The 24,290-nt window shown below is 39.9% G+C and overlaps 1 protein-coding gene across 5 annotated transcripts in view; it reads left to right on the top strand.

The window, feature by feature from the left end:
* The window catches only part of trpm3 (transient receptor potential cation channel, subfamily M, member 3), a 120,191-nt gene that overhangs the window by 87,075 nt on the left and 8,826 nt on the right, over positions 1-24,290 (top strand). For 3 of the 5 annotated variants that reach the window (XM_082553315.1, XM_082553312.1, XM_082553314.1), the window contains 12 exons: positions 4,846-4,946; positions 5,219-5,353; positions 5,438-5,488; positions 10,255-10,395; positions 12,205-12,234; positions 13,579-13,871; positions 14,920-15,148; positions 17,657-17,860; positions 20,097-20,237; positions 21,430-21,558; positions 22,145-22,396; positions 23,679-23,853. In XM_082553315.1, the coding sequence (XP_082409441.1) occupies positions 4,846-4,946; positions 5,219-5,353; positions 5,438-5,488; positions 10,255-10,395; positions 12,205-12,234; positions 13,579-13,871; positions 14,920-15,148; positions 17,657-17,860; positions 20,097-20,237; positions 21,430-21,558; positions 22,145-22,396; positions 23,679-23,853 (1,881 nt within the window). The remainder of the gene's footprint in view (positions 1-4,845; positions 4,947-5,218; positions 5,354-5,437; positions 5,489-10,254; positions 10,396-12,204; positions 12,235-13,578; positions 13,872-14,919; positions 15,149-17,656; positions 17,861-20,096; positions 20,238-21,429; positions 21,559-22,144; positions 22,397-23,678; positions 23,854-24,290) is intronic. The other 2 variants (XM_082553316.1, XM_082553313.1) reach the window with 1 other exon arrangement.

Genomic DNA, 24,290 nt, shown 5'->3' with positions numbered 1-24,290 from the left:
GCAACGCAATGCTTTTAGGTGTGTAGACAGAGTCAAGACGACCTGCTGAAGTTCAGCCTGAGCATCATAACAGGAAACAAAGGTTTAACATTTAAGTGACTTTGAGTCATGGTTGTCGGAAAGAGACGGGCTGGACTGAGTATTTCAGAAACTGGGATCCATTGCGATTTTCCCGTAAATCCATCTCTAGAATTTTCAGAGAACTGTGCGAAAATATCTGGTGAGCTGAATTTCTCTGGGTGAAAATTCCCTGTTGATCCCAGAGCTCAGAGCAGAATGGACAGACTGCTTCAAGCTGATTGGAAGCCAACAATAAATCACATAGTGATTATACAGCCAACATATACAGAAGAACACTTTAAAACGTAAGACACATCAAATCTGGTAGCAGATGGTTTTCCAGAAGCAGAAGAACAGGTGCCACTCCTGTCAGCTCAGAGCATCAACAGTTACCCCAGAATTGGTCTATAGATATGACAAACTTTGCCTGTTATGTTGAGTCTAGATTTCTGCCAAAACATTCTGATAGTAGAGTCAGAATTTGACGTAAACAGCATGAAAGCATTGAGCCTTCCTGCCTTTTATCAATGGATCAGTCTGCTGGTGCTGGCATAATAGTGTGGGGGTATTTTCTTGGCTTGCTTGGTGCCCCTTGTACCAGCTGAGCATGGTTTAAATGGCACAAGCCGCCTAAGTATTGTTGCCGAAAATGCCCATCCCTTTATGACCACATGCAGTATAAAGCATCTTCTGATGGGTGCTTTCAGCATGATGACACGTCACAAAGCTCAAATCGCCTCAAACTTTTTTCTTGAACATGACAATGAGTTCAGTGTATCCAAATGGCCTCCACAGTCACCAGATCTAAATCCAATAGAGCATCTTTGGGATCTGGTGAAATGGAAGATTCACATCATGGATGTGCAGCCAGCAAATCTGTAGCAACTATGCTATCATGTCAATATGGACCAAAATCTCTGAGGAGTATTTCCAGGAGTATTTTAAGTCAGTCCTGAAAGCAAAAGGTGGTCCAATCTAATGCTACCAAGGTGTAACTAACAAAGTGAGTGGTGAGTGTATATTTAGGTGTCTAATTGTTTAAGTAATTACTTAAACACAAAGGGGTTGCAGCTCTAGTTTCCCAACAGCTACAGTATTAAAGCCATTACAGGCAGGCTTACAGTGAGCTCAGCTTTCTCATTTTGTATGCTAATTAAAAACCTGAGATAAAAATAACACCTGTAAAATCATCAATTAGCGCAAACACAGCTGCTCATTACCGCCAGAGACAAGTAATTCTAGGATGACACTGCCAGTCCCCGGTAAGTGCCCTGTCTTTTGTGGCATTTTCTTTGAAGAATATATTTGCATTTAAGTTGCACTTATGAAATACATTTTCATGAGGTAAAAAAGTTCTTTGTGAAAGCCATATATCATCTAAGCACAGCTCATGTTGTAAAATATCTTATATTTACACATGTACAGAACCTTATGTGGCATGGCCGTTCAAGGGCTGCTGTCATGGCCAAAAGATTTGGACCACGAGGAGTTTAAACTCTCTTTTAAAGGAGAACCACTGAATACTCTGGGACTGCACGTCAGATCACCTTATAAAATATCTCATAAATTGCTCCTCAGAGACAAACTAATAGTGATTTAAAGGCTCATATCCTTGTTGTTTCCTCCTCCATTTATCACACTGCAACGCATTCTATTTAATCAGCACGACAACATGAGGACTGACACTGAAATATGCACAAAGAAACACTGAAGAACAAACCATTATAATAATAATAATAATGGATACTTTATTGATCCCCATGGGGAAATTACTTGTTTTTCTCTGCATTTGACCCATTCACTCAGTGAAGCAGTGGGCAGCCCACTAAGCAGGCGCCCGGGGAGCAGTGTGTAGGGACGGTACCTTGCTCAGGGGTACCTCAGGGTAGCCGTTAAGTGGAGTCGAACCGCCGACCTTCCGATCATGGGGCGACCACTTTACCATTATCACTAGCCCTGCGTCATATGCTGTTGGTCTTTGCTGTGACAGTAAAACACTTCACACCCACTGAGTTATGGACTACAAGACTTCTAAAGTAGCTCTGGCACGGAGAAGTTTACATTTTTAGGGTATATCCCACAACAGCCCTTTCCTGTTTAATGGTTTGTTCCTCTCCAAATCACTGTTTGTAAGTATTCATTAATACTGGCCATGAATGATTCACAAGTACTGCCATTTTTGAGATGCTCTGAACAGTTGTCTGGGCACAAAAATTTGGAACTTGGAAAAAAAAATGCTCAGTCTTCCCATTCTCCTAGATCCAATACATTGACTGTGAGTGGACATAATGCTTTGGTTCATGTGCGTACACTTGTAAAAAGGCTCATATTCGAGCTGTTCTGTAACAAATTCCTATACATTTGTTAATAATAATGAAAAATTACCAAAGTAAACCACACACACACACACGAGTGGGAGAGAGAGGGGATCCATGGATCCATTTGCTCAATTGGTTGTTCAGTAGGTTGTATTGATTGTGGTTTCTGTTGCTTCTTCTATGCTCACAGGAGATTGCATGCATTTTCTCTTCCTGTCACACACTCACATACACACACACACTAGAGACTAGAAGTACAGACATCATGCCTGCATGCCAAGGATCAGTGATTCCTGTGGGAGTGCTTAGAAATTCAACACATATGATTGGCTGTCTCAGGAATTGTTCCCTAGAGGAACATGCCAGTCCACAGACAAGGAAAAAGTGCAAAAGAGTAGCTTGCAGTCATGATGAATAATTTCTTTGGCCCATCCATTAATTATCTTCATTCCAAACTCTTTTTCTCCCATTCTGTTACCTTTTCTATATATACATAAGGTTATTGTGTTTAATGAGATCTGCTATTCATGTCTATTCACATTGTTAGAGAAGCTTTTGTGAATAAGTGAAGGAAGAATGTGAAATCAAAGAGCAAAAAGGCAAAATAGCAAAAAGAACATAATTAAAAAGAAATTAGAAAAATTAAAAATGAGTTAGGGGCAAAATTGTCTTATGGTCAACAGCACGGGGGCCATTTCAGATGCAATTCTCATTCTGCAGCTGCATGAATGAGATGTGTTCAAGGCTTTTAGTGTAAAATGAAATCGGTCACATCCTGCCTGAGAGCTTTTTAAAACACTGGATTAGACTCCTTCGCCAAGGAACTAAGCCACTGCCTGGGGCTCAACAAAAAAACAAAACATCACAGTCAGGAATGCACAGAGTGGAGCGAACTGAGCAAGAATCGAAGAAAGAGAATTTAAGGGGTGAGCGCAAGCCTCTGTAAGAAAGATAGAAAGATTAAGAAAAGTGGAAGGAGACCTCGCAGAGAGGAAACAGCAACTACACACAGATGGTGCAAGTGTGGTGAGGTGGGAGTAATTGATGGCCTGCTGTCTGGGGTAGTCAATATCCTAAAGATTGGGTACATAAAGTCAGTTGACTTCAGTCCAACCCTGCAGGCAGAGAGAATGAAGTCGCAGGCCTTTGATAAAGCAGGACCTCCTTTCCTTTTAATATATACACATATCCCCTAAAACTCCTATTAGTGGGCACTGCTTATTATCAGTGGGACTCGGTCAGAACTCACTCCATTAAGCTCTAGTGATGCAGCACAAGCCTTGAAGTCAGAGAGAGCAGGCTGTAAAGTGATGATATTGGGATTCTTAATAAAAATCACACCATCTTGTCAAACCGGGGATATTATTGTGCTTTAACTTACAGTTGATTTGTCAGAAGGCTAAAAAAATCAATTTCTTCCTTTGTGTTTTTCTTGTTTTTCTCTGTTTGCACTACGTATTGTTGGGAACAGCAGGCTGTGATCTTGAATTACGTCTCATTAGTCAGCATTTGCTGAGATGTGTTGGTACAAACAGGTACAACGACAAAAACTAATATCTCTCATGGACTGACTGTCTAGTCACTTCAAATGCTGTAAGTGCTTTTTTTTTATGCAACCTTGAAAAACTGAGTTAATTCCAAAATACAGTATTAGACGACAGAAAACAAGAGGGGAGAGAAAAAGGAAATGACAGGGGTCCATGAATACATTCGAACCACAGTGCAATTTCATTATGATATTAATTTCAGTCACAGTCACCATTTAGAGAAAAATAGCTCAACAGATTTACACAAATCTTGTAAACAAGGTATTTTGTTCCACCCAGCATTACACTCAATTTAATCCACTCACACTCTTTTGTTATTATTATTATCATTTTAATCTTGCATTTGTATACATTGGAGTTTCTTTACTTTGGCTTCTAGTTATGTTACTGATATGTTTTCTGGAGGATCGAAGTGAAGGATCAGAGTACTGTAAATGTTTTTGGACACAGAAATCAAAGGAAAAATGTGTATTCCACATTTTCTGCAGGGATGAGGTAGAGTGTTAAAGAAATGCTTATATCAGTGAGTAAAGACGGGTTCTTCTGTTTTACAGACGACAAGCGCAGCAAAGGCACAACACTTTTCAAAAGAGCTTCAAGTAGACCAAACCTTTGTCTTGTCACAATAACATTTTGCAGTTTAGCCAAGCACTTCAGCAAAATAATTCATGAGCGTTAACCTTGGCAGTCCCACTGCAGCACTTTACAAATATACAAATTCTGCAGAGTAATAAATCAACACAATGTCCATTTAGAATAATCATAAAAAATTATTTCTTTTGGTTGACTCTGACATATTAATGTTGATATATTGATCAAAGATATAGATGTGGCAGTGAGGACATACTAGAATATATACTTATATTTTATAGCTGTGTTTCTCCTAAAGAAAAACTTGTATGTGTAACAATCCATACCAGGTGCTAATGCTTCAGCCCCAGATCAGCTGAGTTTGGCTTTGGCGTGGAACAGAGTGGACATCGCACGGAGTCAGATCTTCATCTACGGACAGCAGTGGCCTGTAAGAAGCAGATACAGTATAAGCCAGAATATATGTGATGTATACATACTGTGTTATTACTTATATTCACAGGATGTTTGAACCTGATTTATTCGCACTGACGTCTCAACTCTGAGTTTCACAGTAGTTGAATTTGAACTTAATGCTAATACTGCTCTAATAATTATAACAATAATAGCTCATGATGCTCAAAGTTGTTTACATGAGAAGAAATACTTGATGCAGTTCTTGTGTATAGGATGTGATATCACTGTATACTGTGTATGTCCTAGGTTGGTTCCCTGGAGCAGGCAATGCTGGATGCCTTAGTTCTGGACAGAGTTGACTTTGTCAAGCTACTGATTGAAAATGGAGTCAGCATGCACCGTTTCCTCACTCTTTCCAGGCTGGAGGAGCTCTATAACACGGTAATGACAAGCATAAAGTGTTGAAAACACGCTTTAAAAAAAAAACAAAACCTCATTCTGTTACTTTTTTCTTTCTTTCAACAGCGCCATGGACCATCAAACACGCTGTACCACCTCGTCAGAGATGTCAAAAAGGTATGACCATCACTGCCGTCCCAGTAGCTCTGTTGCTGTTCAGTATGGGAATGTGGTATATTAAAGAAGACAAGTTTGACTCCATAGAGTTGCAGTTGCTTTTTTTGTGGTGTGTGTTGTTATGCTGTTTGCATCACTCCGTATATATCTACATTTTGCACTAGTTGCTGTAAACTGCAAATAGATGCCGGCCGGCTTTTCTTTTTCAGCTGGAGTTGCGGGCTGCAGTGGCTATGTAGTGCTGTGCACGACTCTCATCCCTCTCATGATTCCTCAGTTTACTCCTTTCTTTATCAAAGGCACACACCACCACGGTAAACAAACACTACATGTATTAAATATTGTTTTATCCGCAGAACTCGGAGCAATACTGAGCAAAGTGAGACCACAATGGAAATGCTGCAAGGCTGAAGAGCTTAGTAGTCCCACAGTTTGTTTTAGTTTTAACTTGTATTTTAAATGGCCTGTAACGTGATTTCTTGAATAGTGATAGTTGAGACACAAGGTGATTCAGAGAGCTTACGGGGGGTGATAGAAAAACATTTATAACATTTAAATAAGGGGTGTCAAACTCATTTTACATTGTGGGCCACATGTGAAGAAGTGTAACTGCACATTTAATCTGTGAGATATTTTAATATAGGAAAAAGAAGTGTAATTTCAGCAGCACGTCTCAGTTTTTGTACATGATACAGAAATGTGCTTCAGTACATTAAAAAATGTCACTGCATGACTTCGGGCTTAAATTGTAAGGAAAAAATGTGTAAAATGACAGAAAAAGCTCTGGCATGTCATAGCCTACACAAGGTTTTTTTTTTCTTTTCCTCTGAAACCAATGTAAAATCTTTTTTGTTTGTTTTTAAATGTTTACTATATATTAGATAGCAAAAAAAAGCTTAACCCCCCCCCCCCCCAAAAACAAACAAAAAACAAAAAACAAACTTCTATGGTGCCTTAAAATTGCTCATGATAAAAGGTGACAGCATATATTTTACATTCAGCACATATTATAGTTTTGAGAGATGATAGAGAGGTCAACAACCATTACCATTAGCATGGAGACATGCTCATTAATTATAGTGTTACTAATTGCAGTGACGCCACATGCGCCTCTGAAAGTGTCTGTAATCTCCCCTCCTTTACTTCTTCCCCTATCTTTGCACAAACTTCGATCTCATGCTGGTGTAGAAAGCAGGAACACGCAGCGTACAGTAACTGCCATCTCACTGCACCATTTCACCAATGTGCAAAACATACACTGTAGTGCATGGCATAACGTTACCATCTCCTTTCTGCAGAGCTGTGTGTAATTGCAATAGTGTTGCTGAGTGTTTGTGTGTCACTGTTCTATCATGGTATGGTGCTAATTAGATTTAAATTTAGATCTTCATGTCATAGCTGCTTCCTTTCTTTTTCATTGGTCTTTGAAGACTGTTAGGCTTTACCGCTGGCATTTAATGGCTATTAATTAGATTTAAATTGCAGGTATTTTGCTAATATCAGCGCTATGGGTGAATGCAGGCTGTATTCAAGTTCAGTCTGCAGATCAAGAAAAGCGATCGTCATAGAAATGGGTTTCTGTACTACACCTAGTAAATAATCAAATGAATAGCAGAGTAAATGAACATTGTAGCTTTATGTACAGGTTGTGGTTTTAGTGTTGCTTTTCAAACAGGGGTTGGGAAGGCATCCTAATGTAGTAGCAGTGTGCTTTTTACCCTCAGTTTGCTTTGCTATTTACAAACTGAGAGCTCAGGAGATAGCTAAGAAGGGTAAGAAATGTGGCTCCAGTACACAGCACAGTATATATTTCACCAATGTCTTTACAATTATCATCAGAGAGGTTCACATAGTTTGGGCAAAAGGTACCTTTGTCAAAGCACCTGGTTTAAACTAGAGCCGTAAATGTTAGAGGCAAGTTTTAAAAGTTTCAGTTAATCATTAGTAAGTCCGCTAGGACTCAAAGCTAACTACACAAGAATATTAAGAACTGTTCTGTAAGAGCTCAGAGTGCATTCATAGAAGCTATTAGCTTGACCTTTAACACCAATTACAGGAGGGATCAACAGCTACTTGCTGGTACATGTGTATATACTGCACATTCATTTATTAGTGTAAGAGAGTGGAGAACAATTATTATTGAAGTTTTTTTTTTTTTTTTTAAAGTACATGCCATGACTTTTCCAACATCATTGATCCTCTTTGAAAATTTGTCTTCAGGTAAAGGTGATAAAGTCAAACAAACAACATGCTAGTGCATCTCAAAAACTTATCATAGTGTGAAAAAGTTTGTTTTTATTTTCCTATTATGGCTCATAGCTCGTGAAAATACAAATTAAAATATTTAATTTCAAATTTGAGCAAATCACTATTCAAACAGTATAAATACAGAAAACGCCTGCTGACTTGGCAGTTGTCCAGATAACTTTCCACAAGGAGGGTAAGCCTCAGAAAAGGCTGCCTGTTTGCAGAGTGCTGTAGCAAAGCACATTAATGAAGAGTTGCCTGGAAAGGGAAAGTTAACAAAAACAGAAATGAGAAGACTGTCGAGAAAAGTCAGTTCAACAACTTGGGAAAGCTTCACAAGGACTGGACAGAGGCTGGTATCAGTGCATCAAGAGCACCACGCGCAGATGTTTTTAGGAAAAGGTTTTCAACTGTTACATTTCTAATATCAACCCACTCCTGAACAAGAGACAAAATTAGAAGTCTCTTACCTGGCCCAAGGAGAAAAACAGAACTGGACGGTTGCTCAGAAGTGCAAAGTTCTTTTTTTTTTTTAGATGAAAGTAAATTTTGTATTAGATTTAGAGATCAAGGTCAAGGAGTCTGAAGAGAGGCACAGAATCCAAGCTGTCTGAAGTCCAGTGTGAAGTTTCTGCAGTCTGTGATGATTTGGGATCATCTGCGGTTGTTGGTTGTTGTCGGTGGATTGTGTTTTATCAAGTCCAAAGTCAACACAGCCATCTACCAGGAGATTTCCATCTTCATGGAAATGCTTATTACTTTTCATTTTCCAGCAGCACTTAGCATCTGACTTGAAATAATTTACTTTACATTTACATGAAAGTTTACCTGTTTGAATTAAATTACAATGAAAAAAAACGTTTTTCACAATACTCTCATTTTTTGAGATGCACTAGCAGAGTCCAGTCCAGAGTCCTGTAAATACCTACAAGTCTAACAAGGGACATAAAAAGGTCTCTAAATAGTTTGAATGAAATCGTTCAACTGGGCAGCCTCAGTAAATTTAGGCAGTGAGCAGTCTCAGTTAGCCGCCTCCAAATATTTTGTCACATGAACTGTGACAGAAGAAGAATGGGGCTGAATTCTTCCACAGCAATGTAAAAGACTGATGAACTCATTTAGAAAACTATTACTTGAACTTAAGCGGTTCAGAATCATGGGATGCATTTAGTTTTTCACAGGTTTGTATAGGTTAAAGATTTTTGGAGTAATGTTCTCTGGGCTCAGATTTGAATTGCATCAAAAACAAATTGTGGGTGAAATTTGAAACGGTGACTGCAAGAAAATGGAAAGATTTGTGCCTTTAAATTTACAAATTCCCTTGAGCACACAGAGGTTAATCCTATTTAAGTCTTTTGTGTTGGGTTTTTTGTACTTACTTTTACCACAGAAGAATATCAAGTAATTGTTAGCAATTAAATGTTAGAAAAGATAAAGAAACCACATTTTAGAATCAAATGCTTTCTTATTTACAAGTGCTAAAAAAGTCAACAGTTTCTAGTGGATATACTTATTTTCATCCATGAAACAGTGATGGGTAGCACACAGTGGATTTCTAGGATACCACATCTGATTGAAGAACAGTCACGACAGGTAACTGGTGTCTCAAAGGAGCAGTGGCTGCCAGGGTAATTGCTGCAGGGTTGATGTTGAGGGCATGAGGAGGAATAGCGAGTGTCGACATGGTTATAGTCCACATGTGAAGGTGCTTCTGTTTCAATAGTGAGTCTCACCTTCCATGTTAATAGCTGTCCGTCTATCTTTCCACTCTCTTCCAGGCTAATGAGTCATTTATACTTTCCTTCTCCTTTCTTCTCCTCGAGACTGCATTGAACCTCACTGTGAAGATCTCATTACATGCCTAAATGCAAATTATGACAAATCATTCACTTTTTTTTTTTTACATGCTTTGTAATTGTCCTCAGAAATTACACTCTCTAATTCACGCTGCACCTGAGATTTAATTCTCTCCTCATTTTCAGCTCCTCTATTGAATATAAAAGACTTGCACTTTGGGGCTTTATCGTGTCACATTGTAGAAAGAGTAATGGGATCCCTGAAACTGTGATCCTTTTTTTAAAAACAACTTCATTTTTTCATTTTTTTGCTTACAGTATTGATAAAACTGTTTCACATTTCTACATGGAAAACAAGACCCGTGTAAATATCAAAAGCCAAACAGAACAACAGTCTGGTTGAGACAACAATTTATTAAAGAGACTGGAAGAGAGATCTTGCCCGAGAGTTTCTGTGTATCTCATTTCTCCTGCTCTTGCTTATCATGCCGTTTATTCACTGACATTATGTGTTCTTTCCAAGCAAGAGTATCCAGGGTTCAGTTGGATCTACTTCAAGGTGAATCAGATAATCAAGTTTTCTTTCATAGCCAAAAACAGTTTGATATGGATTTTGTGCAGTGAGTGTATATGGCTGTGTGATTTTGTTTTGTACTCTTGTTTCCCTTCCTGTGTTAATCAGTCGGTGTGGGTCGTTGCCTGTTAACCCTGTTTGGTTTTTAGGGAAACCTGCCCCCGGACTACCGGATCAGCCTCATTGACATTGGACTGGTCATTGAATACCTCATGGGCGGGGCATATCGGTGTAACTACACCAGGAAGAGGTTCCGAACTCTATACCATAACCTCTTCGGACCCAAGAGGGTGAGTGAATGAGTCTCACCTGAATTATCCTCTTAGTGTTTAATCAATTTCAGATCTACTGTCATTAATCCAAGGAGCAGCACCAGCTAAATGAGCCTCATTATCAAACGTGTCCTCATAAGGATAAGTGGATAATAATATATTTCTTATACTAACATATTTATCAGAGAGTCTAAAGGTCAGCTGCGCTTTGCGGATGGTAATTAATTAACTTTTAGATGCAAGTTTTGATGATTTTTACCTGACAAATGGCAGAAAAGGAGATCTGCAGTGGGAGGTCAGTGAGACACGTGACTTTTTTTGGACAAAAAGATGGGAGCGGTTTTTAGTAATTTTGTTTTTTATCAATACCAATTCCAGAAAAATATTAGTCTGAAAGTACAGCAGAAAAATAGGTAGGAATAAAAATGACTGAGTCCAACATTTATGCTGCACTTTTTGAATTTATCACAAAAACCAGAGTTACAACATGAAAAAAATAAACAAAAATGGAGACTTCTTTCTGTTAAAAGGGAGTTTTTCCTTCCCAGTGTCACCAAGCCTGTGATTTGGTGCTATCTAAATATATCTAAGTGCATAATTACTTATGTAAGTGTAATTGCCTGAAATCAGAAAAAGGCACCAATATGTTTAAGGGATTAATTTTGGGTTTCAACTGAGAAGAATTTAGTTAATATGCACATACTTACACAAATTTAGCTTTTATTTGTGTGTCAGGGTGCTGTTGATCAGCACAGGTTAAATATATGAGCATTGCTTCCCCTGTTATTCATTTACACATCAAGTAAAGTAGGAACATTGCATGCCCTATCATAAGCCTAATGCAACAAATCATCTTTGTGTAGCAGTTGCTCTTCATTATGCGCCGTCATCATCATCAAACTGCACACAGTTCATTACAACCCCACCAGCAAGTTTTCTTGGTGATTAGTACACACAACCAAAGTGACAAAGTGATCTCTGAAATCGTGCTTTGTTTGATGGTTGTGTTTTATACTGCTGCACATGTTGCACATTATATACATTTCACATTCTGTTTTCTCATTCTGCCTCGAAAACCTGCACACTTGTGAGGAAAATGTAAACATGCATAACTGTATAAAACACAATACTTAATGATGCACTTTGGTATTTGCACATTCAGTCGTGTGATTGTGAGCGTTGTGTGCAAGTGTGTATGTGAACCTTTGTGCATCTGTTTATCTTACTGTACAAGACTGCATGGTAGCCACAAAGCAGCTGGAAAGGCACAGATAACGTTTGAGGTAAGAAACAGGAGAGACAGAGCAAGGAGGCAAAATGAGAGACAAAGAAAGACAGAGTCACCTCCACTTTAACTGGGATTTTCTAGACCAAGTGAATGCACAGCCACATAGTTATGTGCATGCACACATAAACACATGTTAAGGAAGAACAAAGTCTTGAAATAGATGTAGATATCAGAATCCCCACAAGAGATTTGGGTTATTTTTACCAACTCAGATGATGGCTCATGAATACATAATTCATACATGCCCTGCTTTAATGCAGATACACAGTACTGTACCAGATCTACAAATATAAATTCATTTAATACATGCAAGCAGAAAAGGATTAGATATTATTGCCATATATACAGTCACTCAAATGAGCACAAAGTGCCATCCCTAAGTATCAGTTCCATTTTGAAGCATGCAAATAAAAGTCAGTGATTTACTCTGTTTAAAGGATCTTCTTGGCCTGTAAGTCTTGTGCATAAAAAGTAAAGTGTGCTATAAAATACATTCAACAAGGTCTCGCTGTGTGTTAATGTTTCTTTTTCATTTCTAGCCCAAGGCTCTGAAACTGCTGGGGATGGAGGTGAGTCTTGATCCAATCATGGTTGTTATTTAGTCATTCCTTCACTGTTCCTAACCCTTATCTCTCAAGCCTCTTCACTTAACTGATCTACAGTTTACTCATCTAAATAAGTGTGCTCATGTGTGCCGTGTGCCTCTCAGTAGATGAAGGGAAGCTCTAGATGTATATTTAATCTATTTTGCTGGTTAGTTTTATACATTTCTGAGTCAGCTGAGTGCTTTTCACACAAACAGCCAATAAAACAAAACAAAGTCATTTTGGTTTACAGCTTTTTCTCAGATTTATGGACTTTTTAAAAAGCTGGAGACTCATGCTCCAGACAGTTTAAATGCATATATATCTTGCAGTGCATTTCAAAGCAGTCCTGCTGTATTCAGCTGAATAAGCTATGGATGACCTGATCAGATTCATGTGGTGTGTGGTGTAATTTCTTAAAGCTTCACAAAGCACTGTTCCTCGGAGGTATTTATACGCATGGAACAAACATTCCTTTGTTTTTCTGTATGTTGTGAATTTATCCCCCATGTGTCGGTGTGTGTTCTCTGTTGTTTTTGCCACGCCATTACCTTTCTATCTTCACAAAGCCTATTTATCATCTAGCCAGTATGTATGTCAGAAATACTGCTGTTAAAGGGTGACAGCTGTGAACCCTGAAGGGTTTCTTTTGTAATACTTGCAATCATTTCAAGCATTGCAATAATTTCATTTCTGAATATCACTGAAATTTGCTAGCTTATACCAGATATTTGTCACTATCTGTAATTGCTGAATATTTTACTGCTCTGCAATCTTTTATGTCCAGCTGATCTCTTGCACTGAAAGTTATTTTTCAAATGGATTTAGCTGTTTTCAACAGTCTAAATGTGAAATTATGTCATTTAATGACTGACTGGCAGCAGCTATGTCTCCAGAGACAGAGAGCCAACTTGGTGAAAAGCCAATAAATTTACCTCTTGTAAGGTTTTTTTACTATTAATTGAACTGAAACTATATTATAAAGAAGTTAAATTATGTTTAAAATCATGCGGAGATGTACATGAGCCCATACCCGCTCTGCGTTATCTAGATTGTTTAGTATTTGGCACATTGTGCTCTAGCTTGTCTCTTCAAAATATAACTTCCCAAGCATTTATAGAAGATCAGTTTAGGCGTCTAGATGCAGTCGAACCAAAGTGTTCTTCAGAGGTTTACATCATGTAAAACTTTCAAATTTCTTGGCTGACACTTGTGATCAGTATTTACAATCCAAACCACATATATGCATAATGTTTTCCTTCTATACAGAAAAGATCTGAAAAATCCCTAAGAAATACTTTTATACAGATGCTTCTGTTTCCCCACTAGGATGACATGCCAATCCGAAGAGGTCGTCAGAAGACGACACGTAAACGAGAGGAAGAGGTAGACATCGATTTGGACGACCCAGAAATCAACCACTTCCCTTTCCCCTTCCACGAGCTGATGGTGTGGGCTGTGCTCATGAAACGTCAGAAGATGGCGCTGTTCTTTTGGCAGCATGGTGAAGAGGCCATGGCCAAAGCCTTGGTGGCATGTAAGCTTTGTAAGGCCATGGCACACGAAGCATCTGAGAACGACATGGTGGATGACATTTCCCAGGAACTAAACCACAACTCTCGGTGGGTGACATGATATATTTTCATGTTATCCCAATCTCTCTCCGTCTGGCTCACTCTTTATCTTTCCCTCCCTCTGCCAGCTTATTCGGTTTAAACAGGATATTCAAGTATAGTTTTATATATAAATAATGTATATTGTAGTACTTAGAAGAGCTGGAAAACATGGAAACATGCTGTAAATGATTAATGTTAACGCTGAGCTAAGAGTCTAGACAGGAGCGTCTACCTCATACATCAGTATGTGTAGGTGGATGTACATACACACATGCCTTCCCTCATACAAACTGACCTGTTTCAGACTAGCTCTCATGGGATGTAAGTGACGCACATAAAAAGATCTAATAACATGCATCACCATTAGTTAAGGATGGGCATGTGAGATTGAGGTAATGCCTGAGATGAACACACACATTTGAAAAGATAACCTTGTAATTGACATATTTGGAGTTAATTGTCCAAACAATATTTGGATTCCTGAGTGAGTTTGTATCATATTCTGCGTCATATTCAGGATAATATTCAATTATGAACCAAACATTTTTTATCCATCCATTGTATGTGAAGCCACTAATGCTGCTATATATATAAAATAAAAAAAATTTGTTCATAATTGAATGTGATGCTGTAAAAAATTAATGTCCTGAAATGAAAGTATGAGAAAGTATTGTGTAGGATTTTGGAACCCAATTAAAAATTTGATATAAGCGATGGTACTGGTACAGATGTTGCTTTGAACATCTGAGAAAACTGTTGTGTTTCTGCATGTATTTGTGTTGGCCACATCATATTTCTTTCATTTATCAAAGATATGTTGCATTTAATATTATCCTTGTAAGTCATCTAAACATTCACCTTGTAACCAATTCACACCGCACAGTTTTTATGTTTGTACATGTGTTTTATGCCATAATAATACCCTCAGACTTGGGGCCAGGTGGCCAGCAGTGTTATGACCAGTTGAATAACATTTTCACTTTTAGGCAAAGTATATTGCTGTCTTGATTCATGACTCAGTGTGCTTGTATACATACTTTATATATTTTCCCAGAGAGTTTGGCCAGCTGGCTGTGGAGCTCCTAGACCAGTCCTATAAACAGGATGAGCAGATGGCCATGAAGCTGCTGACATACGAGCTGAAGAACTGGAGCAATGCCACCTGCCTGCAGCTGGCTGTAGCAGCCAAACATAGAGATTTCATCGCTCACACCTGCAGTCAGATGCTGCTGACCGACATGTGGATGGGGCGCCTGCGCATGCGCAAGAACTCAGGGCTGAAGGTAGTACGCGTCGGGTAGATGGTTGGGTAGAAGAGTCTGTGCATTTAAAAGCAATGTCCTTCTCTAGTTTAAAAGATTCATGGTTGTATCCCCTCAGACTGCCTGTAAAGTAACGAGATACCTATCAGTTACTCTGTAGGTGATACACCTGCATAAGAAGTAAAACCTACCTGTAGTCAGCATAGCACATAAAATATAAATATACCGTAACTTTCAAGTAATTTAAAAGCAGTATTTCCATGATGTAGCTTGTCTGTCAGAGTGCTGGCATGCATATTTTTCAGCTATAAGATGGATAATCTGTACGTAGCTTGGTCATGCTTCAGAGATTTTTTTAAACTCTTGACTATCTCTTATGAGTTATAGGCTGCAGAAGATGTGTGCAAGTGGAAGTGGAGGAAGTCTATAATGAGGACATAATATACAATAATGTAGTTATGTCCTTGTTTCATCTCGTGCACGCTGTGTGCATGTTTATCCTCACTACATACAATTGGCCTGAACCATACGAGTGAAAAATTAACCTAATCCAGAAAGTTCTGTTCACGGGGAATTAAAAAGGTCAAATGAGGAACACCTGAAGGGGCTATGATGAGTCATTGTTCAGGATTTAGAGTGCATGCTGGACTGTGAGGAGTAGGCAGGTCACCACTGGCGGTAAAAAGCGTACGCTATCCACACCTGCCTCTCAGTTTAGCAAAGACTTACTATTACTATTACTTATCAGATGGACAAATCTGAACCTACACCTGGATTGGTTAATACCAGAAAATTATGTAATATCAAATGTTCGTGTTCTCAGTCACTTTGGTCTTCCAGGGTGACCAGCGACACTATTTCATAGCAGATTAACATCTTAAGGTGAGTTTATGTAGGTGAAATGATGTACTGTACTTAAAGATCAACCCAGTCAAGGTTGCTTGTGATGGTGGGAGGAATGGCCATCCAGAGAAAAGAGGTTTATTGGACAATAATAAGCTCGACACTGTCAGTGTGATCAGTGCCGGACTGCTGGCTGAACTTCTGCCACAACTTAATTAGTATAAGCCTTCAAAGCCATCTTTTTAGGTCAGAGGGGACGGGAGAACTGACCTTAATTTAGTCACAAAAAAACCCCTTGAAACAGAGTGCAATGTATTTTACATTGACGCTCGTGCGGTGAACACCCCTTTTAAGTCAAGGAAAAGCTTTTAGTTAAGACTGGTGGTTAAGATTAGAGAAATATTTGCTCATGTGGGTCTCCAAGACATCTGGTGGTAGAGTGATAGGCAGGGAGCTGCTCAGTTCAGAGGTTAGACTTATTTATGCTGAAGAGTTGCACTGGGATTTGCTGAGGCTGAGATCACACTCATTCATACACCGAGCGAGGGGAGTGATGGGTCCGGCTTTCTAGCATCTCAGAGCGAGAGGATACTGCAAGTGCTTTAAGTGTGATTTGGCCTTTGCAGGAGAGCGAGAGAGAGAGAGCGCAAAAGAGAGATAGAGAGAGCCCTACTAAGGCAAACTCACTGGAGCAGTAAGACAGAAAGAAGAAAAAGTGGAAAAAACAAACAAACCGAGATGCATCAAGGAGTTTGTGAAATACGGAGAGTATCATTGTTAAAAATGTTGTCATAATCATCCGTGTGCACAGCTTTTGAATGTATTTATATCACAACTGGAAACTGGAAAGATTTCAGTGGACTGTAAGCTGTACACTGCTTTCTTTTTCTTTTTTACTGTGAAGCACTTTGGTTTTAAACATGCTATAGAAACAGACTTTACTTACTTACCTTATACATCAGTAAGTAATGGTGCGGTTGCCTTAAACACCCTCATAAAATCGGGGATACTACCTGCTTTACTGTGATCCTTTTCATATTCTATATTTAATCCATGCTACTCATCTAACCATCTAACTTTACTGACAGCTATTTTGGTAAATTATTGAATCCGTTTTTAATCTTAGCCCTTAACATATTTATGACGAAACAAACAAAAAATAAAAATTCACTCTTAACAAAAAGATAACTCATTACCCTGATTTTCATCTTTTTCTCTTATTCTTTACTTCCCACTGTGATCACGTTTGACTTGCTCTTGCTTGCCTATTAGCTGCTGAAGTGTTTACAGCACAGCTGCCATTTTTTTTTAATAGCCGCCCGAGATGCGTGTGTCCCCGTCATCCATCTTGGCAGCACAGGATTCTTGCTGCATGTCCTTGTCTAATGCCTTTATAATTGACCTCCACCGTTAGACTAGCTGTTGTAAATACCACAGCTTTGTCATTCAGCTAAAAGCAGGTCAGGACAGGATTGGGAGGTGTTCGTGAGAGCAAATGCTTTATTATGTGAGGTTCACATGTGTAAAATAGAGCGATTTTGAAGGTTTTTTTGCTCCAGAGTCTTTGTGTCCTAATTTCCATGGCGCCTCTCATGAAATTAGTGCTATAGGATAACACTCTGTGATTTGTCACTTCCAGCTCTTCCTTCCACATCCACTTCCTGTCTCCCTCATTTGATCACACAGGTAATATTAGGGCTGCTGCTCCCACCATCGATCCTGAGTCTGGAATTCAAGAACAAGGACGAGATGTCCTACATGCCCCAGGATCAGGAGGCCTACCTGCAGGAAAAGGAGGAGGAGGAGCCTGAAAAACCAGTGAAGGAGAAGGAGGAGGAAGACATGGAGTTCACAGTAAGATCTTACTGTGAGACGCAGTACAACTCCGTGGTGAGAGAACCCACCTCAGCCCTGCATAGTCAGAATCGATACACATATTCAGACTATGCACACACAAACACACACGCTTTGTTCGATCTTAAAACTGCACCCAACCCTGACACAATTTCCTTTTGTAAATATCTCTTGTGGGCAAGTTTTTAAACAATGTCGGTGCTGTCCACAATGAGATGACGCTACACACACTCAGACACGGATATATGCACACAGTTCTCCACGCACACATATTTGTTTCCCTATTCTGGCCAGCTGGACACTTCCTGCCAAATTGGCCTTTCTGTTTCTCATCGTCTCAGCAAAGACATGATTGTGGAGTTGTAGCGTCTCAGTCTGTCGCCGCTTGTGGGTTCCCTCGTGTATCTTTCTCTTTCCGTCTATCTTCTCCTCTGTTTCTCTCTCACCCACCCCCTTCCCTTCTCTCTCATTCTCAGCCCAGCTCTCTCTTTGCTTCTTTATTACTTTTGCTTTCTATCTTTTTTCCTGCAAATCTCTCCCTCCCTCTTTCCCCCTCGCTCTTTCTCTCCCTCTCTGGTTCTTTCTCTCTTTTTCCCTTTTTCTTCAAGCTCAGGTCTGATTGAGGTACAGTACTGTATGCTAGCCAATTGCTTCCCCTCACTCTCTACCATCAGTGATGGCTTGCTGCAGCATACCACTCAGCATGGCAGCTGCTGAGCATGGGAGGCCCAGGCTTTTGCATTATATAACCATGTCCGCCTGCTGCTGCAGAGCTTAAATCATGCAAAGTCTGAGCACCTTCTCCCAGCTCACAGCAGAAGAGTTGGTCCATCTGCATAGACACAAAAAGTACCGAAGAATTAGAACTCGCTCCATTTCAGTCCAGGTCAGTTCTAGCGACGATGCCAGGATCCAGCTTGTGTGTTCGAATGAAGACTGGAATTTGAAAATCAATTTCAATGCACAAACTGAATCCGTGGCTGTCGCGTGAAGCGGCTGAACTGAAGTTGAATGCCTTCCAGCACCACTGTGCATATTTTCCATCTTGCATTGAGCAAGCCAGCAAGCCAGTGCAAACATTCACGAAACGGGTCTTTTTTTTACACTTGCAGTCCTAGAGGCACTCTGGCGTTAAACAAAGATTCCCCGCTGCTAGAGAATGTACTTGTAAAGAGCCCCTTCCTGTTGCCCTGGCTTCTGACTGCACAAATGCAGCGTCACTTACTTATGAATCACACAAAGATTCATACATATATACACGGACTGCTACACCACAGAGGGAGATTGTATTTTCGTGATATGATGATCAGATGCTTGGCATAGAACACACTGTAATGGATGTAAAAGCCTGTCTGATAGCTAAAATGCATGTTTAGTGCAGTTAAGGCATGGTGTGATTTACACACTGGCGTCTGAATTTGTTCATCCTGAAGGCCCTGTCTGTGTGTGCCTTGGAGAAAACTTTAGCTCTATATGTTTCACATATTTGGGGCATAAAACAAAATAGAAATCCTCTAGTTCTTACTAAAAGTGCTCCTTTTCTTCTAATTTCATAGAGGTGGTTTTTATGACGAGTCTACCTATTCAACGCCCTGGGATGTACACCGACTCCTCATTGCATATTTGAACCATTTAGACCAGCTTTAAAACTTTAAACGTTGCCCAGGTCTGTTACGCTTGTTGACTTAGAATACAATTCCTCTCAGAGGTCTGGTGTTGCTTTGACATTAAGACCATGACCCATAAAAAAGTGGGCTCCGAACCCTCTCTCATGGATAAGGAAATGTGTCACAGATTGAAGTGAGATATCTATGTCTTATCTTTCCTTTTTTCTGTCTTCTTCCTGTCAGTACCTTGTCTCTTTTTTGCCTCCTAATTGTTGTCTGAGACACAATCCATGAGTGTCCATGTCTGCGTAATACTCTGTTACCAGCCTTCCAGCCTTCACCCAAACTCCACCTCAAACACACATTTCACATTTTGGAATGATTGCATTGCTTGTGCTTGCTTCTTTAATTATGATATTAAAACAGTGCTGTAGCCCATAATTTAACCCTCTCCCCCCTTCTCCCTTTTCTCTGTTATTCAACTCTTCCTCCTCCATCCCAAATACTCATCCTCCTATCCATCCTTCCTCTGCATCTCTACCGACTCCTCCTCCCCCACCTTTCCCATCCATCACATTTCCCTCTTCCCACACTCTCTATACTTTAAATCCTCACACCTCTCACTCCTTCCTCCCTCGCTCCATGTGGGGTTTGCATTCGCCCAGGCAATGCTGGGCAAAGTAACCACAGAGACATCCAGAAAGAAGGATGTTGAGGAGGTTCAGAACCGCCACCGCCTTATCCCCATGGGACGCAAGATATACGAGTTCTACAATGCACCAATTGTCAAGTTCTGGTTCCATACGGTCAGTGTCAGTTTCAGCAGCACCACCTACATGCTCTGCTTCCTGTTGCTACTGTCACTGCTTACTGTATTTCTGCAACAGCATCAAAAGCCTCTACTTTCACGCTCCCTCCATTGTCATTAACCTCCCGTTCCAACCTGACATTGCCTGGCTTGACGGTGTGGGAAAGTATAGTATGAAGTAGATCTGGAGGCTGATGGAAGCAGCATTGAGAGAAAAGTATAGGAGGATGAGGGTGGGTAAGGAATTGAATCACACAAGAAGGCTTTTTATTGACAGTGTGAATATTGACTAAAGTTTCTGGGCCATTGCCACTAGGTTAACTACTACAATATATAAATATTAAATTAAGCTTTGGATTTTTCAATTATCTGTTTTAATAGAGCAGCTTACATGTAGAATCTGTAACTGTTTATGTATAGCTTGTGTGGTACAGTATCTGCCTATGAGCGTGTGTGCTTTGTTTGATTCTGGCTCATTTATTATTTTTCCTTACCCTATCTTGGGTTGCCTCAATTTGCTTGCCCAGTGAAAACATCTCTTTAGCACCGGCAGGGATTTCGCTGTTTATTTATGCAGAGAAAATATTTTCACTGCTCTTTGTTTCATCCTGTTTTCCTCTCTCTGGCTATTCGCTCTCCTTCTCTTCTCCACCCCCCACCGTCTTACCCCACTTCTCCTTTCTGCCCTTCAGGTTAAAGAGAAATACTCTGTGGTGCCTTTCAACTATTGCAGATGTGTTCTCTGAGCCAAAATGGAGTTTTTAGTCTTGTTCCCAATTTAGATTTATACCTATGACCTGATGTGTGCTGTCCAGGTTTAATAATTAGCTATTGTGTGAAGCAAATGTGCATGTGTAGAATGAACACCGGTAGAATGCTTGTTTTGCAGATGGAAAAAATATGCGTATAAACCAGAAAGCCAACATGTTTTTTAAAAGATTCAGGACACACATAATGGAGGTACCTTGACCCCAAATATCTTTTATCAAAGCCTGAAAACTGCATTAATGGGAGTTGCAATGAGGGTCAGGACTTCACTCAATATGTGTTTAATTTGGGCAAACCCCCTTTCACTGAATCTGTTTGCAGAGAGATAATTGATCTTCATTCGTGTAAAGTTTGCTAATGTGTCTGAAGCGCACAAACTCATAACCATGCTGATTTTTCTCTGCTGTTGCATCACTATGCAGATGGCATATGTGGGCTACCTGATGCTGTTCAACTACATTGTCCTGGTCAAGATGGACTTGTGGCCTTCTCCTCAAGAGTGGATTGTTATCGCTTACATCTTCACCAATGGCATAGAGAAGATGAGAGAGGTACAATAGACTATAAATGTAGACCTGTAGTGACCTCTCTAAGCAAGTCTTCCCTACCGGCCAGCCAACTGAAGACCCAAAGTGTCTCCGGCAGCTTATTTAGTGAGTTCAGTGGTGGAGGGCAAAGGCTAATCATGATGTCCATATCATCTAAGTCTCATAGCAAATAGGTAAAATGTACATATATCAGAGAAATAGATGTAAAAGAGTGTTTGGTAGTGGAGATGCAGGCAGGCCACAGAAATGGGAAAACCATGAAAGCAAAAGAGTAAAGTGAATAGAATATAAAGGTATGTGGCCATATTATGTTCATCCTCTGTGGCTTTGTTTTTACTGTAAGTATATGAAATGCATTCATCATTGTGTCAGCTCATTCTGAGCTGTTAGATTCTCCGATAGGTGAACTCATGCTGCCCTCTTATGGTGGTTGTGATAGAGTGCATTTTTCTGTTGTGCTATTTTTGTCACTTTTTAGAGTCACTGTTTATTTTACCCTTTAGCGTCTGTATTTAATTAATGCCATTTTCTGTCATCTCTGCATTACAGCATCCACATTTCTGTTCATTTTCCTCTGATTGCTGTTTAGATCCTGATGTCTGAGCCGGGAAAGTTGTTACAGAAGGTGAAGGTGTGGCTTCAGGAGTACTGGAACATCACAGACCTCATGGCCATCCTCATATTCTCTGTCGGCATGGTGCTGCGTCTCCAGGAGCCACCGCTCATGAGTTATGGACGGGTGATTTACTGTGTCAACATCATCTATTGGTACATCCGGCTGCTCGACATCTTCGGCGTCAACAAGTACCTGGGTCCCTATGTGATGATGATCGGCAAGATGGTGAGAAGAGGAAGGGGAAGTCAACTCTGTGTGTTTAGGCATCCCTATTATAATCTGCAGTATTTTTCATATTTTCCTTCCATTATCTGGCCTTCATGCCTATCTGTTTACCCTCTGACTTTGCCCAACATTATCTACAGTATACTGACTGTAACAGCTTACTGAGTTTGATGATTGCAAAGGTTTAATCTGTAAGCGGTAAACAAGCTTCTGTGCCTCTTAACTTTATTGTTTGATCGTAGAGAGTTCAAGATCAGAGCCGATACAGACATGGCGATAAAACAACGGGGGGAGGGGGATCAAAGAGCCAGTTCTGTATCTTTCTGATCCTCGACTGTCCTGGGCATGTCCCTGTTTACCGCTGGACGCAGACTCTTTGATATGAAAATCAGCAGTTAGTTAGAGTTACTTAAATTGACAGTGATTTACTCAAATAATTTGCATATGTGATGAGCAGGTTTGAAGTCAACGTTGTTCACAGGCATAAACAGGGTTTTTTTTCTGGCTCTGAACAAGCTCAGGGGACTGACTACACATGCAAGCACTTCCTGTCCACATACAGTAAAAACAAATGAGTGTGTTTCACCTAATTTAATATAAATCTTTTTAGATTTATCTTATTATCTGAGTAATTGAGTCATTTTTTTTAATTACACCGCCATTGCTTTTACTTGGGCTCAGGTTTAACCATCTTTTGGTGCCAAGCACTTATCTATGCAGGCTAATAAAGCTAATAAAGAAATGTAAAAATTGCATTGTAGTTACAGCCAAAAGTATCAACTGTGTTCTTACTAGTTTTGATGCTTTATTCTGCTTATTAGTGTGCCTTGCACTTTTCTTTCTTTTTAGTAATAACAACTTTGGTGACAGCTGTAGCTCCAAGTTTGCTTTAACAGGGTATCTGAATGCAAGATGAGCGACAGTCTGAGTGCATCAAAAAAATGCACAAAAGTGTTCGAAGGATAAATAAGCCCAAAGGGAGAGTGTCCCCTTCAGCCCTGAAAGTGCTCAGAGATTGCTCTAAATTAAATGCATTTTAAATATTGACTTCAGGCTTCGTTCCAAAACAAGTTAAATTAAATTTCAGTTGACCAACTTACACTGGGAAGAATACTAATCAAAAAATGCAAATGCAGACCAACTGATTTTCCTGCAGTGACAGACACGCTCATTACCTATTTCCCCATCCAGTGTCATTATTTTCAAAATATCCTGTCCTCGTTTTCTCTTTCCTTTAACCACTCACCTCTTCCCTTCTCCTCTTCCTCTCTCCCTCTGTCAGATGATCGACATGATGTATTTTGTGATCATCATGTTGGTGGTGCTAATGAGTTTTGGGGTGGCACGTCAGGCCATTCTCAACCCTAACGAAGACCCATCCTGGATGCTAGCCAGGAACATCTTCTTCATGCCTTACTGGATGATCTACGGAGAGGTGTTTGCCGACCAGATTGACCGTAAGTTCAGGGGCGAGAGTGTAAGCTGTTAGACAAAATGCGTTTTTGTAAGGAGGAAGGAGGGAGGAATGACGGAAGCAGTATTACTGAAAACACCAGTCTCAGTATGAAATTAGATTTCATTTTCACTCATTTCTTCACAGCTTGAACTATTACTTGAAGATGTTTATGTGCGCGCGCATGTGTGTGAGTGTGTGTGTGTAACACATACATAATAAAACTGTTTTCCTCGGAGACTAATTGCATCTGCAGTCATGTAGAGAGAGTGACATTCTGACTCAATAAATTATAAATAGACTGTGAGAAGTGTGTATGTGGAAATGTCCAGAGAGTGAGAGTGCGTTTTGTGTGCTGCTCCGTTCTTATCTTTTTGTGTGGTAATATTTGGTGGTGTGTACAGAATGTGAGGAGTGGCCCAAAGAGAAGAGATCTGAAAT

Source organism: Aulonocara stuartgranti (assembly GCF_965226115.1).
Source record: "Aulonocara stuartgranti genome assembly, chromosome: 12".
Classification (NCBI taxonomy): Eukaryota; Metazoa; Chordata; class Actinopteri; order Cichliformes; family Cichlidae; genus Aulonocara; species Aulonocara stuartgranti.
Note: the sequence above shows the minus strand (reverse complement) of the source record. Positions and strands in the feature narration are given on the sequence as shown.